The following is a 16,424-nucleotide window of genomic DNA, read 5'->3' on the forward strand; positions in this document are numbered from 1 at the left end:
TTTAACCTACCCACCTGGCACTTAATTTTCTTTGTGCCTAGAATGCTTTCATTGTCACTTCTTTCTTTTCTGGTCAGCTACAATTTGCCCTTTCAGATCTTTAGCTTCCCATGGGAAGAAATCCTTAAATCCCTAATTAGGCTATGTGACAATTCCACATGCTTTTACAGCATTCCATACTTACTCTATCATATCATATCATATATCATATCATATCATATCATATCACTTATCACCCTGCATTGTGATTTTCTGCAACTTCCCAAGAAATTATAAAATCCTTGAGGGCAGAGCCTCTCTCACTCTATCACAGTCTGATAAAGAGTAAGCACTCAATTATTTGTTGAGTGAATGAATAAATAATGCTGGAAACAATATAATAATTGTAATTGAAGCTACATGTAATGAATTCAAGATGTAAATTTTATAGAATTAAATATGATAAATAAGCTATAGAGTGTGTTAGAGGTAGTATGAGGGAAATAGAGCAGGGTAAGGAAGACTAGGAATCCCAGGGTTGTAGGGAGTAGGGAGGGTTGCAACTTTAAATACAGTATTCAAGCCAGGCCTCATTGAGAAGATGACAGCTGAGTAAAGGTGAGGTAAGGGAGTTAGCGATGTAGATATTTGGGTTGGAAGAGTATACAAGGCAAAGGGAACAGCCAATGCAAAAGCCCTATGTTGGGAGCATGCCTGGCATGTACAATGAGGGAGGCCCGTGTGGTTGGAGCAGAGTGAATAAGGAGGAAAATAATAAAAGATGAGTTCAGAGAAGTAATAGAAGGCCAGATTGTGAAGGCCTTGCAGGCCTTTGTAAGAACTTTGGATTTAAGTAAAACAGGGAGCCATCGAAAGGTCTTGGGTAAAGGATATACTGAAACTGAATCACTCTGCCTCTTACACTGAGGACTGTAGGGAGCAAGAGTAGTATCTGGAAATCCACTGAAAAAGCTCCTTAGAGTAATCCAGTGAAAGGGTGGTAGGTAGCAGTAGAGGCAGTGAGAAGAAGTCAGATTCATGATATATTTTGAAGGCAAAGCCAATGGGATTTTCTGAGGGACTGGATATAGTCTGTGAGACAGAGAAGGAATCAAGAATGACTCAAGGGTTTTTGGCTTGAGCCAGATGAAGCTGACATATGAGATGGGAAAAACTGCTGGAAGAACATGTTTGTGGAAATGTTTTGGAGACAGCATTTGGACATGTTAAATAGTACATGTCTATTAAAAGTCTAATAAATGGTAAGATATGAGTCTGAAATCCACGGAAGAAGTCTGGGATGAAAATATAAATTTGGGGTCAAATAACGTATGAATGGTATCATAAACAATGAAGCTGGATGAGATCACCAAAGACATGAGTATTGGTATGGCAGAGAAAAAGACCAAGGGGGTAAGTCCTTGGTACTCTAACATTAAGAAGTCAGAGAAAAGAATAGGAACCAGCAAAGGAGAATGAGAAAGAATAAGTAGCAATATAGAAGGACAACCAAAAAGCTATAGTGTCATGGAAGCCTGGTAAAGATCAAGTAAAATAAACACTCAGAACTGATTATTGGGTTTAGCAACATGGAAGACATCTTTGACTTGACAGGAACATTTTCAGTAGAATGTTGGAGGCAAAAACTTTATATGAGCAATTTTAGGGAAAAATGAGAAGAGGAATTAGATATGGTAAGTATTTTTGGTTTTGTTTTTCTCAAAATAGGAGAAATAACAGCATGTTTGTATGGTTATGGAAAAACCCAGAAGAGAAGATGTTGAAAAAATCATCCATGTTTATGAATAAACAAGTATTAGGATAGGCATAGGGTTGGAGAGCGTAAGAGTGAGGAATAGTGTGGGAGTGTGGGTAATAGTCTGATGATATGAAATTAAAAGCTGTGGTTTTTAGATAGGAGGAAGGAAAAATTATCTGGGAGGAGTAATAAGATATAAAGAAGATAGTCAATTCACTTCCAGGCCCAGTCTTTCAAGAGCTAAGGGAGAAAATACATGTCCTTAACTTTAGAGGCCTGCAGAGGAAGCAGTATCTTCAGAGGAGAGCCAGTTTCTATTAGAACAAGAAGGTGAAGGGAAGAAAAATTCAGAGATGTCAGGATGTAAGGGATTTTGCTGATGATGGACCACGAGTTTCTGAGGGCACAGAAGAGTTTCGGTGGTTGGGCAGGGATAGGAGACAGAAGAAGGGATATGCAGAGATTTATGGAATTGGATGGCAAGAGATGAGGAGTGACATGGAAGTCTGGGACTTCTTGCAGTGGCAAACATAAAATGGAATACAAGCCATAATAAGATTAATCCTTGTTTTTTGAACTCAAGAAAGATAACAGTGGCAAAGCTGTGAGTGTTGGGGGGCCAGGGAAGTTCAGGGGGTGTGTCTCTCTCTCTTGATTCCTACTGGGGGAGAGTGTATTTACTTCTAGTGCTGGAGCTTCCTCTTGACTCTTAAAGGAATTGATGGACCTGAGGCTGGTTCCATTCAGTTTCAAAAATTCATGTGACCCTCACGCACATGGATTTCTGATCAAATAGCTCACAATTTAAAAAATTTCCCTGCTCTAGGGGAAATGTAAGCTAATTTTTCATAGCAGAGTTTGGTTTTACTTACATCTGTATTGCAGGAGCGATACCGTTTCCTTTCCCCAAGGCAATATTTTCCACCTCCTGAAGGTCTGCAAACACATTTTGTTTAACATGTGAATATAATATATCTAACCACATAAACAGCATATATATTGCTTGATGAAAACATATTAATATTTACTTTAAGAAAATAAAAAATTTGACATTTTATTAGTTATTAAAATAATAATCATGCTGGTGATAGTTAGCAATAATGATTATGGTTGTTGAACAAAAAATTAAGGCAATCTACTATGAGTAACTTTATAAGGCTCTTAATTGTGATGATATACATTCTTAAGAAAATGCAATTAAATCAATGTATTTTCTAATTATCATAGTAAACAGGTATTCAGCTCAACACAATGAGTTTAAAAATCATTTATAATGAAAAGCCATTTGAATCATATTCAACAAAACATATAATCTGATACTATATGTTCACCAAGTAGAAAATGGAAAGTTTGTGTTTTTTTCCAGACTGGAAATAAGGAAAGGACACAAAATAACTCCCTGGAAATAGCTTCAGTTCAAAGTTTTTAATTCAGACATAAATTTCTATCTCAATTCAAATATTACATGAAGTTTTAAAAACTTCAGTTTCAAAAAAATCTAAATCTAAGATAGGCTTACATTATATAGATACTTTATATTACATTCAAATTAGGATGTTAAACACGTGTTATATATAAATTAATTTTTGGAGTATTTAACATTAGAGAAAGTCATATGCTATTATTTGGACATGCAATTTTTGAATGGGAAAAACTAACTTGTTCTTTTAAAAGAGGTCCAAGTCATTCTCTTAAGTATTTGGGTATATTATTTATTATCATAGGGTTTTATACTTTTGATTATTAAATTACAGTAGCCTGCAGTTGAACTTAGGTTAACTATTCTGCACTTGTTTTAAAAAGATCAAGTCTCAATTATAATTTTGGCTCACAGGTATCAATGAGAAAATTAAAGTTACACTTTGAATATATTTTGAATGCTAGTGAATGCTGACTTTAAGCAAGGGAAGGAAATGGCCCAGCTTGAACCAGCTGGGAGAAATGGGTTGGTCAGACAAAAACAAGGTAGTGGGGACGGTGGTGGCAATGCTGTTTTATGAGTGGGTGACAGTGAGCTCTGTTTAGCAGGATGGTAATAATAGAAAGTGGGAGAATGAAAACACAGAACTAATACAAAGGGAAACAATTTCAAGCTAAAAAGAATAAAAGAGAAGAAAAGAGACATTTAGAGAGAGGAACCAAAGACAGGTATCCTGAGTTAAAAGGAGAAAAAATAAAAAATAAAAATAGACCATCTTCTACCCCAGCAGGGGGAAAAAAGCAGAAGTGATATTATAACACCATTCTGCACCAAATAATTGTCAGGAAAGAAGGTCCTCAACCTGAGCTCTAGACAGAAATGGGAGCACTCGACAAGAAGCAGCTAAGGAGCAGTTTAGTCTCCAGGAGGACACGCAAGACCAACTAAAGGAATCATCCACCTGCAAAGGGCACTGGTGGAAGGGAGAAGCAATACAGCTAGCAAGAAATACTGATGGGGCTGGCTTTATGCCAGGGGGACTCCGGCTGGAGAAAAAGAGTGGTGGGAGAGGAGCAGTCTGACCTGCATAAAACAATCGTGAGGAGAAAAGTGGATGCAGCTCCGGAAGGTGATTAATGGGGGCATGTGAATGGAAACTATTTTAACACATGGGCAGTATTCTTTTCATTGTGATTTGTGATGCGAATCAAGGCATTTCAACCCTCAAAGTGCTCTCATTGGTCCTTTTAATACTAATGTAGCAGTAATAATTTTATGTGACATGTGAAAAGACCTTATGTTTCCTGGGAATAATGGTAATGTAGCTAAGACAAGACCTGGATTCATCCATAATTCAGTAGTTTTTGGAGGAGGAAATCTATCTGATTATTACTAGATTAAAAGTCTGGCTATACCTGGGATAAGATACACAATGCTTTTCTTTTTTCTTTTTCTTTTATTTTTAGTTACATAGTAAGGTGAAAAGAAGAAAAAGAAAGTCTGTCTAACAAGACTCCTCCACTTTCCTGTGCCTATTGCTTGTTCTGAAGACAAGCACTTGGCTCTCTAGTGAAACGTTTTTACAGATAACATGTGAAACCACAGCTTTGAATCATTTCCAACTGTGTCTTTTTGTTGGCTCCGGCTTACTTTAGCTACTTACGCTGGACTGTCACAGTGTCTTAGGGATGAGGAGACGCCTCCCCCGCAGGTCCTGCTGCACTCTCCCCATAGTGACCAGGGACCCCAGCCCCCATCTATGCTCTGGGGCCAAGTGCCAAAAGGAACACAATCTCCCTGATAACACCACTGCAAGATTTCACAGAAAACACAGAATTAGCTTTTAGGCAGATAGAGCTATCAGGATAGAAATAAATACATAAGGGTCAGGCATTAGCATTCTCCCAATAGATAACAGACTGAGAGTTCTTTAACTGTGTTTAGACATTGGTAAAGGTGCATGTGATTTGCAAATTATCTTTAGCTAGGCAATGATTTATAAATCTCTAACAAGTACCAGGAGTCTAAAAAACTTGACTTTACTTCTTTTTTCCTTATTTCTTCTCCTCCAGACTTTTAGTGTTTCTCATTATAGAGACCTCAAAAGTCTTTTTTAGATATTTTAGTATTAAAACATTTTTTTCTTTATATTCCACTATTAGTAGACTCATGGAATGATAACGCAATATGGAAAGTTCCCCAGTAAGGAATTTTTATGATGGTAATTGCTTTTTCTTTAAAAAAAAAAAAAAAGGCCGGTTGAGGCTACAATAGTAAAAGAATGTGTTGTGGCATTTCATCTACATGACTGCTGCAGACATAATAAAAGTAATGCCAAGACACTAGGGACAGGGTACAAAAAAACCCTTATATACAGTGACTAGCCATGTGTATAGTCCCTGCATGAACATGTGTACTGGAATTCTTCTCAGCTTTACTCTCTGCAATAAACCACACATACTGCACATAAGTAGAAAGCCAGGAATAATTTATCGAGATGCAGACATCACATAATCAGCTCATAACTCTAACATGATAAATCTTATTTGCAGAATTGGTAAAAATGATTTTTTTTTTAAACCAAGCATTAGGCTAGGCTTTTATTGGTGCATTTTTCTGAGTTATCAAAATTTGATGAACCATACTGATGCTATGAAAGTCATTTGTTTATATGAATAACAATAGGGAACATTATTAGAGTTGAGTAACTGTCAGCAATGTTAGATTGTTAAATAAAAATTCAACCATTATATTAAAATGTAAAGGGATTATGACATGTGATGCTTTGAAAGTAATCAGTTTATTATATTAATTCTGTATATCCAGAATTCTTTCACTTTCACCATTTGTACTACTACCACTAGACCAAACTAGCAAATAGAACAGCTTGTTACCTGGTCCCCCTGCCTCACTTTCTTCTACCTATAATCAATCTATTCTCCAGTGAGCTATCAGAGAGCTCTTTTAAAAACATATTACGGCATTATGTCACTTTTTTGCTTAAAAGACTGTGGTGGTTTCCTCCTTCCCTTAACTCTGGTCAATGGTGGCCTTTGTGACCTAGCCTCTGCCTCCTTCTCCAGCCTTATTCTCTTTCTGGTACAGAATGCTCCAGACACACTGGCCTTATTTCTTTTCCTCCATACACTAAACCTGTTCTCTCCTCAGGGCATTTGCGTTTGCTGGTCCTGCTGGGAATACTCTTCAGATTCCTTATATTGTCTTCTCATCGTTTGGTCTCAGGTCAGGTGTCACTCAGTCAGAGAGGTCTTTCCTTGATCACTCTTATTCTGAAGTGGTTGTACTTCACTACCCCTTCCACCCTCCCCTCCCCCTACTCCAGGATGTATAGAGATTACATCTTCCTGTTTTAGTCCCCTCTTACACCTACTTTAAATCACCCTATTTATTTCTCAGATTACTTCCTCATTATTTTTATTGTCTCCTCTCCTTAGTACGTAAAAGCCTTGAGAGCCAAATGTGGCTATTCAAATTTAAATTAATTAAAATTAAAAATTCAGTTCCTTAGACCCACTAGCTACATTTCTAGGGCTCCCATAGCCACATGTGGCTAGCGGCTATGATTTTGGACAGAGCAGATATAGAACATTTCTATCATCACAGAATGTTCTAATTGGAAATGCTGAATGTCTAGAACAGTGCCTAGAATGTAGTAGATATGCAACAAAACTTTATTGAATGAATGAATACATTAAATTATAGAATCCTGTGTCCTGTTTTGGTTACTACATTTCAGGAAGGAACTGGAGACACTGGAGGGTAAAGAAAGTCATATTCATCTTTGCTTCCCTGGTAGTTGGCATTCAGCGAATATTACAGCAGTTGTAACAACATAAAGGACTTCTTAAGAAAAGTGCTAAGCAATTAGGCAAGAGGAAGTCAAAATTTGGTTGGCTATAAGACCAAACATTCTGACCCTAAATCTAATAAATATTAAAGTTGGACATTAAAAAAGATTACGAGTTTTGGGCAACAAAAATTACCATGAAGAAAAAGAAAATCATCTGTCCAAAATGATGAAGCAGAGGTAGTTGGCTGAACTGATAATACAGTACGAACTCTGGGAGCAGGGCTGCTAATAATGTGCATGTGAGAGGGAGAATGTTCCAGCTGCCAGCTTATGATTTACCTAACTGATCTTGAAGACCAACCGTGTGCATAATGATATACCAATTGCGTTAGATTTTCGTCTATATAAAAGTCACAACAGTGGACCAAATAATCTCCAGTTTTACATTTTTGTTATTACAAGTAGCTATGTGTAAGAATATTTATGCCTGCACCTATGAGAGTAACTGAGCAATGTAGTATTAACCAGCAATTACTGTTTTTTCCTTTGGTTTCAATTAATGACACTTAATACTAAAAAATTCCAAATCTTAAAATTTGCCTATTTTCTTCAAGTTGGAAACTTAGTATTACTGATTTCAAATAACAATAAAATTTGATTTTACATTTATTTTATATAATCAGAGAGCTGCACTTAAAGCTCAAAGAGCCCTTAGAATTCATGTGGTCTAAGCACTTCATTTTTTCACATGAGGAAACCAGAACCTGAAGGAGGTTGACTTGCCCAAGGTCACTTACTGGCAGAAAAGGATTAGCTGTCCAAATACGCACAAAAAAACAGTGGAAAAAAAAATCAATTGGATGTGTAGGATTACATATTTGAAGACATTAAAGAATACATTAGTATATTTTACTGAACTGTTTTTACTACATAAAATACAAAATAACACTAGAGATTTTTAAAAAAAACCCACTTAGCTGCAAGTATACAACCACATGTTATTTCATACCTCCTTGAGTATTCTCATAATTAGCAGAGGAGAAAAATCCCACTTTTTGTATTTTTCAGGGGACGAAATTGTGAAGGCCACAAAAACACTGAAAGTTGTAGATTCTAAAGTATTTAATAATATTGTTTTACATGTGTCCTAGATGCACACAAAATGTAGCACAGGGAAAGAGTCACATAAATTCTCTTGTTCTCCTTTTAAAACTTATTCTGAAGGTAAAAGATAAAGACAAATATTCAGTTTGTAAAATGTTGCTCAGTTCTTACCATTAGTTAATATCTACACAGCAGCAGTATTCTATAAGTGGTTTGCTAAAACCTTTTACTGCATAAATTTATGCTATTGATTATATCTATTCCATAGAGTTATAATATAATAGACAATTATATCAGAAAGTTAAAAAACATAGATTAATGGGTAAAGAATGCAGAATTCATAATAATAATATAAGTATCAGTCATTTAGCAGTTGACAAGAGACTAGTGTCTAGTTTAACAACTAATTAACAACTCAGTCTATGTGGGGATGACTTCAGTCTGTGGGTATCCTGTGTTACAAACTTGAGCTCTCATTCTAGCAATATCTTTCTTTGGTCCAGAGCAAGTCATTTGTTTCTTTTCTTTAGCTTCCCTGACTACAAAATGGGGACTAACTTTAGTTTTTGATTATAATATGATTTGGATTAGGATGACTATAGAAATTAGTTCTATACAGACATACCCTCAAAGAAGTTAAAAATCTATCAAACGACTTGTTTAATTTTGTTCTCTAGCAAAATGTTCTTTTGTGCTTTCCCCTCACCTTGTGTTTATAGGAAAGGATCTCCTTGGAATTTTTGCTAATTCTCCTTCTGGTAGTATTAAGTATCTTGATGTAGTACATGATTTTAACAGAAGAAACTTATTTAACTTAATAAGTTTTTTAAGAAACCTATAGGGAACTTCAAGTGAATCAAGTTATTTGAGCTAATTTTCTAGATGACTATATTAACCAATATATACTAAGATTTTAATGTAAGTCATAATTAATATAATTGGATTACACCAAATAAAGTAGATTCAAGTACACAAATCCTACAAGCACATTAAAGGTGAGAATTTTGAGTTTTGTATTTCCTATTTTTATCCTTTTTTTTTTTAATCTAAAGGTGCTAAAACTGTAAAAGCTCTATTTCCATAGGCATAGAATTTTACTTCATGTCTTAAACTAGAAGAGTTCAATATTCAGATGAAAGCTAGTTTTTAATCTTTATTCCCAAGGGTTATATCCAATCTAGTGATTTTGGACTATTCTAAATATCAGTCATATTACTATAGCCTAAATTATCCAGATAAATTGGATAAATCTGGCTTTCTTTTTGCTAATTCAGGTGTGTTTAACCAGATTCAGAAAGGTGAAAGAAGTGAAACTATCGCATTCAAAAATAAAATCTCATATTGCTCATTCTTGTTTTTCACATTCCTTCTAAATAAAAGAAATATGTCTTTAAAACTATCTAGAAAGATGATATATTCTAGTGAAACACTTATTTTCTTAAGAAACACTTATTCATCATTAAACAACATCTCTTTCTGTTAGGCCACTGAATTTCACGATCTCCATCAGGGAATTGTCTTAAGCAAGATATATTATGAATCAAAAAATCTAACTTTGAAAATTTGTCAGAATTCTACAAAGGAAAATTTCAAAATGAGTATATATACAGTATTTTAAAATAATTTTTTTAAAACTAGATATATTTTAGGATGTGATTATGGTAGATCTTGTACCACAGCCAGCACTGGGTCTAGCCAGCATCTGGAATAAGATATCTCTAAGGAAATCCTAAGATTTTAAAGGAAGTGATATTGGTGATTCAATATAGAACATTCTTCCTAAATCAGAAAAGCTGAGAGTTGGAGCACAGTGCTATTAAAAGCCTTATCTTTCTGCTCTGCAGGTGCGGGAATGCTAAATTTTATTTCAGCCTAAATTCTAAATCAGAACTTGTCATCCCATACTATTTAAATTTCTAGAGCAACTGGAAGAGTCATTCTTTCTTCACTTCTTGTGTTTATAGTTTGGGACTCAGTCAAAACATATTACATTCTATTTTAAGTGAATTAAGATCTAAGGCTGCAAATGTCCTATTATATATCCAGTGCTTTAGAAGGGCATGTAATAATCCTATTCTAATCCAGCCCTGTGTTTCCCATGCAAAAATATTAGGAATCAATGTCATGTATATGTAAGCCCAAATGCTGGGTTATGTCTCTAATTGGGGCTTGTAGAATCATTAAATCAATCTCTTGGCAATAAACCAAGTATTTGAAACCTTCTTTGTGGTCACCATCAGAGCTTGCAAGGACTGGGTTTTGATTATCCTTAATATCCTGTTCAGTAATAATGCCAACACTGCTATCAGAGTTTTTATAGTGTAGATCTTTGTTTACCATTTCATCAAATATGGCATCCCTCCGATTTCTGTCCAAAGGGCTATTGCTGATGCCATGTCTAAGAAAAGTTCTTTTGGCTGAAAGTTACACTGATTGATTTGTAGAAGCATGACCCATGGACACACAGTACCAGCGCACTGTCTGGGCTCATCAAATTTCCTCCTTTGGTTAATGCTACTGTCCCTGAGCACATCCATTCAGACCATATGGTTCTTATTCAGTCCTTGAATGGCTTATTCAGGCAAACATCCAATGGCTGTAATAGCGATGTCAGACCCCCCAGGACTCACGCAAAGATCAGTTTTTAATTTTTTGGCCATATTTCTTACTCCATCTGCTAAATGTGCATGGAACAGTTCCCATACTTACATGGAACATTTGTGGAACTGCGCCCCCGGGCAAAGATCCCATATCTTTTGCAGCCAGAGTTTGACGAGATCATTGTGGATCCAGTCCTCTGGATATGTCTATGCTATCACTTGAGCCATATTTCTCCCCTCCCCCCAACCTTTTAAAAAAAGATTTATTCAAAAAGCTATGAGCAGCTTTGGTTTTATCCTGCTGGCTAGACAGGATGTAGGTTCTTTCTTGTTCCTTCTGATGAGAGTAGTTTTGAAATTCAGAGTTAAGATCAGAGGTCGTGGATATACCATTCATGCTTCTGAGACACACAAACTCATGCTTATGGTCTGTTATGCTCATTACTGCCAGTTAAAACAGTCTGGCAAAGAATTTTCTGCCCACCATCATCTAAGGCTGGCACATAATAATGAAAAGTAATGATGATGCTCTAGTAATATAAATTAACACCTTCCCTCTGAGGAAGGCAACAAAAAGCTCACTGAGATATTATCTCATTCCATCCTCACAATATCTCTATGAAATATGTAGAAATCGATTTTCTCTCATTTTAAAGTGGAGATTCATTATTTTGCCAATTTTAACACTATCATATATTCTTAGCTCAATGTTCTGTCTGGGTGCCTTTTTTATTGTGATTCCAGAGGTAACAAACTGTTACAGGTAAACAAATGAAAAATGCACTTAGTAATAAAGGGTAAAACATATTGTTAACCCATCTCAGGCTCAGTGACTCACTATTCCTGTGACAATGAAAATCTGCTTTTTATTCTACACAATTTCCCATCTGAAAGTAAAGTATAATCAGAGGCAGTATAGAGGGGTAAAGTTTTCCTCTTTGGAATCAGAAAGACTCGGGCTGGAATCTCAGCTCTATTATTAAATTGTTATGTAATCCTAGGCTTTCAAGTCTCACTTTCTTCATCTGTAAAATGGAGTTAAAACAGTACCCACCTTATAGAATTTTTGTCAGTAGTAAACCGAACAAATATGCGCCTGGCATAGTGTAAGGATAAAACTATTCAATATCATGGGACTTCCCTGGTCCCTGGCACAGTGGTTAAGAGTCTGCCTGCCAATGCAGGGGACACGGGTTCGAGCCCTGGTCCAGGAAGATCCTACATTCCGCGGAGCAACTAAGCCCATGTGCCACAACTACTGAGCCTGCGCTCTAGAGCCCACAAGCCACAACTACTGAGCCTGTGCGCCACAACTACTGAAGCCCACGTGCCTAGAGCCCATGCTCCGCAACAAGAGAAACCACTGCAATGAGAAGTCCGCGCACCGCAACGAAGAGTATCCCCAGCTTGCCCAACTAGAGAAAGCCTGTGCACAGCAACGAAGACCCAATGCAGCCAAAAATAAATAAATAAAATAAATAAATTTAATAAAAAATAAAACTATTCATTATATTATCATCATTATTACTGATAATGTCAACTATTTATAGATGGAGAGAACACAGACTAGCCACACAAAGTTGACCAGACCAACTGAAAATTTCACTTTAATTTTGTCATTAAGTGTTTGCATGACTGTTTTGGTTTGAGTCAAAATTCTGGGCTCTTGTTTAATATCCAAATAGGTATAGCCTTAAGAGGAAAATCCACATTTGTCAATAGTAAACATGCTTCTCTCTTAAGCAAAAAAGCAACAACAACGAAGATTCATGAATAGATAACACGGCATATGCAGTTAGTGAAAAAATAAGTTAAAAATAATGAAGTGCTCAGCTCACATGAATAGTTCTTTGTATTCTTTTTCCCTTAAAAATGTAAGTTGATCTAATTCTTTAAAAGCCTTTTTATAAATTCAAAGTTAATGATAGGGATATTTTGAGTGTCTTCTCCTAGTACTCTGTCCTTTTTCTTTCTAGGAGTCTGCATGTGTATTTGTTATTTTCATTTATTCATTCACTTAAAAACCTCCTAGTGCTATACCTAAAGCTGTCTACAGACCTTCCATGCCTCTGGAAGAATGGCTAAGATTTGTTTCGTAGATTAATTTGAGATGATGAAATCCAATGTATTGCCTTTACGAAACTACACTCTAATGTCGTGAATATTAATGACCTCTTGGTATACAAACTTTGCTACGCTTCCAAGTTCCTAAATAGATTTTCATGGAGCCCAAGATGCTGTGCCAAGATACTCTGGAAGCTGACAAGATTCTAAGGACAGGGTAAGGAGGCAGCCAAGGGGTTCTTTTAACCTGAGCTTTTCCATTTTTTTCAAATGTATATCTCAGGACTATGTCGAATGCATTTGAATAAAGGGTTTAAGGATCAAAAAGTTGACAACCATTAGCCTAGATTAAGAAAGTGAATCTTTAGAAATGATATACATTTCTGCCCCATTTTATTCACTTTCTCTTGTCTGTGCTTATTCTTATTTATGCTTAGAGGTAATTATATTTCCCTTCTATTCGCTTATCTAAATTTAAATTCGATACTGTTAGCTTTGATATTATTTTGAGCATTTTCTAAGCAGCCTTCAAAATTGTAATTGGCATGTAAATGTCATCTCTGTCAAATATACGCACATAAGCTGTAAGATATGACATTCCAGAGTCCTGCCATTAAGCACAAATGATAAGATATTAAATATGTGTTTACCATAAAGATGACTGAGTTGAGTTCTGTGTTCTCAGATAGCCACTACTTGTTGTTTACCTATTTAGAGTGATTATATAGTTTATACAATGCTTTCAGGAGAGCTCTAGGTTTAAAAGAATGAGTTCTTTGTGCTTTGGGTTAAACAATAAAGTAAAATAAAAAGGTCCATCAGGCCTAGTAATAGTATTATTACAGGCAAATAGAAACAGTGGCCGACTGGTATACATCACAATAATAATAATCAATCAGTGGCAAATAAAGAACCAGATTCTCACTGTGACTTTCCCCTTACAGTTGTGTATTTCTTCTAAGTACAGATTGATGTAAATTGCTACTTGTAAAAAAAAAAAAAAAATTGCTACTTGTCGTTGACAAGAATTGTTGGTTCCAAAATAAACCCAGATTGTTGTTTCAAGAATGCAGTTCCTAATATTTTCTATTACATCTATGAAAAAAAGCAAGGAATTTTTGGTAGTGTGTGAAGGTCTCTGTATTTTTATTGGCTACTTACAAAAGTTTCAAAAAAAGATCCTTAATCTTTAAAAAATGACCCTATCAATTCATACATTTAGCATAATTTACCAACATTTCCAAACTCAGCATGGAAAAGCCATCAACATGGCACTAGGTCATGGGTCCTGAATGAAGCCGTCAGCAAGGATTAATAAATTGTGACAGCTGCCCAAAAGCTTTCATTCTTTTTATTTAAACGTCAGATTGCAAGCTGAATTCAGTGTAATCTTTTTTGAAACTAGCCCAACTAACATGGAAGAAGTCAGAACTGAGAACAGATGACAGTGTCGTTATTGTTGTAAATTCAGGCCATAGCAATAAATTTTAGAATCCACATATATAGCAATTCCTAAAGAATTTCAGGAATACCCTAAAATATTCTTATCTGTTTGAACAATTCTTAATAATTATAGTTTTTGAAAACTAGGCTGATGAAACTGAAAATTATTTAGCAAGAATTTCTATGCTCAATAAATTAACTATTCTTCTACTACTAGATCTTTCTCTCACATTGCAATTTAAAAGTGACTCATTAGACCATAGTTATAAAATCTATTTTAGGATCACGTAATTTTCTTGGATACTGTCAGAAAAAAAACAGACATATGACTAAACAGACTCTATTAAATAAGATTGTTGTTGAACGTTTTTGTGCAAATATAACTCAAACGTATACATATAGAAAGGTGAAACTGACCCAGAAAATGCTCTTTATACTTTGCTAAACAATGCATATTTGCAGATATCAAGATAATTCATTAGGCTAGGAATTTATTATTTTCTCAAGCACATTTTAATTAGTATGCATGATTTCCTAGTGGCTGAATATCAACACCAGAAATTTATCAGTTTAGTCTACATGTTAAATAGCTAATGAATCATTTGAGCTTACCCCCTTTTCAATATTCCCAGTTTGACAGAGTGTTCCCTCAGCTGCGGGAATACTGTTGGTGACACAGCGGTTGCTTTTGCTGAGACACCAGAGCTCTCTACACACTTCCTAGGAAAGAAGGCAAAAGCAAGTTGATCAGAAGTAGAGACTAAAATCATGTCCACTCTTCCATAAAAATACCCATAGTATATAAGCAATACTAAGCATTACTCATCTCTTGCTGGTGTTGAAGCATCAGAGATGAGGATTTTGGAGGTGGTCCTTCTGGAAGGTAGGTTACTCATTTCACAAAATCATTTTAATATTTGTCTTTATAATTCTTATTTCAGTGGATAAAGTATATCTTAGTTTTTAATACTGATTAGAATCTTTTTAAAATAATGTGCAGAAATTTCATTAACAGAGAAGAGTAGTGAGAAAGAATGAATATGTAGAAAGGAAATATATGTTTATTACTCCCCAAAACATACAATAGCACAAACTTTCCAATTACTAATAGAGTGGCCAAGTAGGTGATTTCCTAGTCCTACTGAAATATTCAAATAAAGTGTATTTTTTAAAAAGAGAGAAAGAGAGAGACTATGGGAATGGACAGGAAGTGATTTATAAAATTCATAAATGCCTAAAGAACAATCTAGCAATGTTATTTGCAGTTCATCAATGTAGCCCACTTTCATGAAAGGGAAATTTGGTTTTGAACAAATGCTGCTATTTATGTGCCATTTCCATAACTGATATATTTCAGATGTTATTTGGCGCTGTCTTGTCTTCTTTATTATGATTTCTCATTATCCCACCTCACCATGGGAGAACTACACTTATTGCAATGTTGGTAATATAAAATACCTCATTTTGTTCACACTTATATTAATCTATCAGATTTTAAAATAAGCTGTCCAACATATCCCAAAGTAAAGTCTTTGAACAGCCAAAACACAGATTGCTTTGAAGAAAATACTCAAATTTTTCAGTTTATTGTTATATATGGTCGTCGACTAGCATCATTACTGATATTAAAGGTTTTTAATTTAAAATGGAACCATTAAGTAAAAAATATATATTTACAATAAAAAATATATTAATCTTGAATGTAAAGATACATTTATAGGGGCTTCCCTGGTGGCGCAGTGGTTGAGAATCTGCCTGCCAATGCAGGGGACACGGGTTCGAGCCCTGGTCTGGGAAGATCCCACATGCCGCGGAGCAACTGGGCCCGTGAGCCACAATTACTGAGCCTGCGCGTCTGGGCCTGTGCTCCGCAACAAGAGAGGCCGCGATAGTGAGAGGCGTGGCGAGCGCACCGCGATGAAGAGTGGCCCCCGCTTGCCACAACTAGAGAAAGCCCTCGCACAGAAACGAAGACCCAACACAGCCATAAAAAAAAAAAAAAAAAAAAAAGATACATTTATATATAACATTCAATTCTACTGCTATTATTCCCCAACTGCTCTTTTCTTCTCAAAACATAATTGTAAGAACTTATGTCACATATCACAAGAAAAAAGTCTGTAACTGTGTATCGTGATAGATATTAACTAGATTTATTGTTGTGACCATTCTGCAATATATACAAATACTGAATCATTATGTTGTACAACTGAAACTAACATGTTATTTGTCAATCATATCTTA

General features: G+C 35.5%; 1 protein-coding gene across 2 annotated transcripts in view; it reads right to left on the minus strand.

Moving 5' to 3' along the window:
* The window catches only part of ADAMTS6 (ADAM metallopeptidase with thrombospondin type 1 motif 6), a 274,639-nt gene that overhangs the window by 89,816 nt on the left and 168,399 nt on the right, over positions 1-16,424 (minus strand). For both annotated transcript variants that reach the window (XM_057541697.1, XM_057541698.1), the window contains exons 12-14: positions 14,793-14,900; positions 4,822-4,967; positions 2,611-2,674 (exon numbers count right to left, since the gene is read on the minus strand). In XM_057541697.1, coding sequence (XP_057397680.1) covers positions 2,611-2,674; positions 4,822-4,967; positions 14,793-14,900 — 318 coding nt within the window. The remainder of the gene's footprint in view (positions 1-2,610; positions 2,675-4,821; positions 4,968-14,792; positions 14,901-16,424) is intronic.

Source organism: Balaenoptera acutorostrata, chromosome 2 (assembly GCF_949987535.1).
Source record: "Balaenoptera acutorostrata chromosome 2, mBalAcu1.1, whole genome shotgun sequence".
NCBI classification, from domain to species: domain Eukaryota; kingdom Metazoa; phylum Chordata; class Mammalia; order Artiodactyla; family Balaenopteridae; genus Balaenoptera; species Balaenoptera acutorostrata.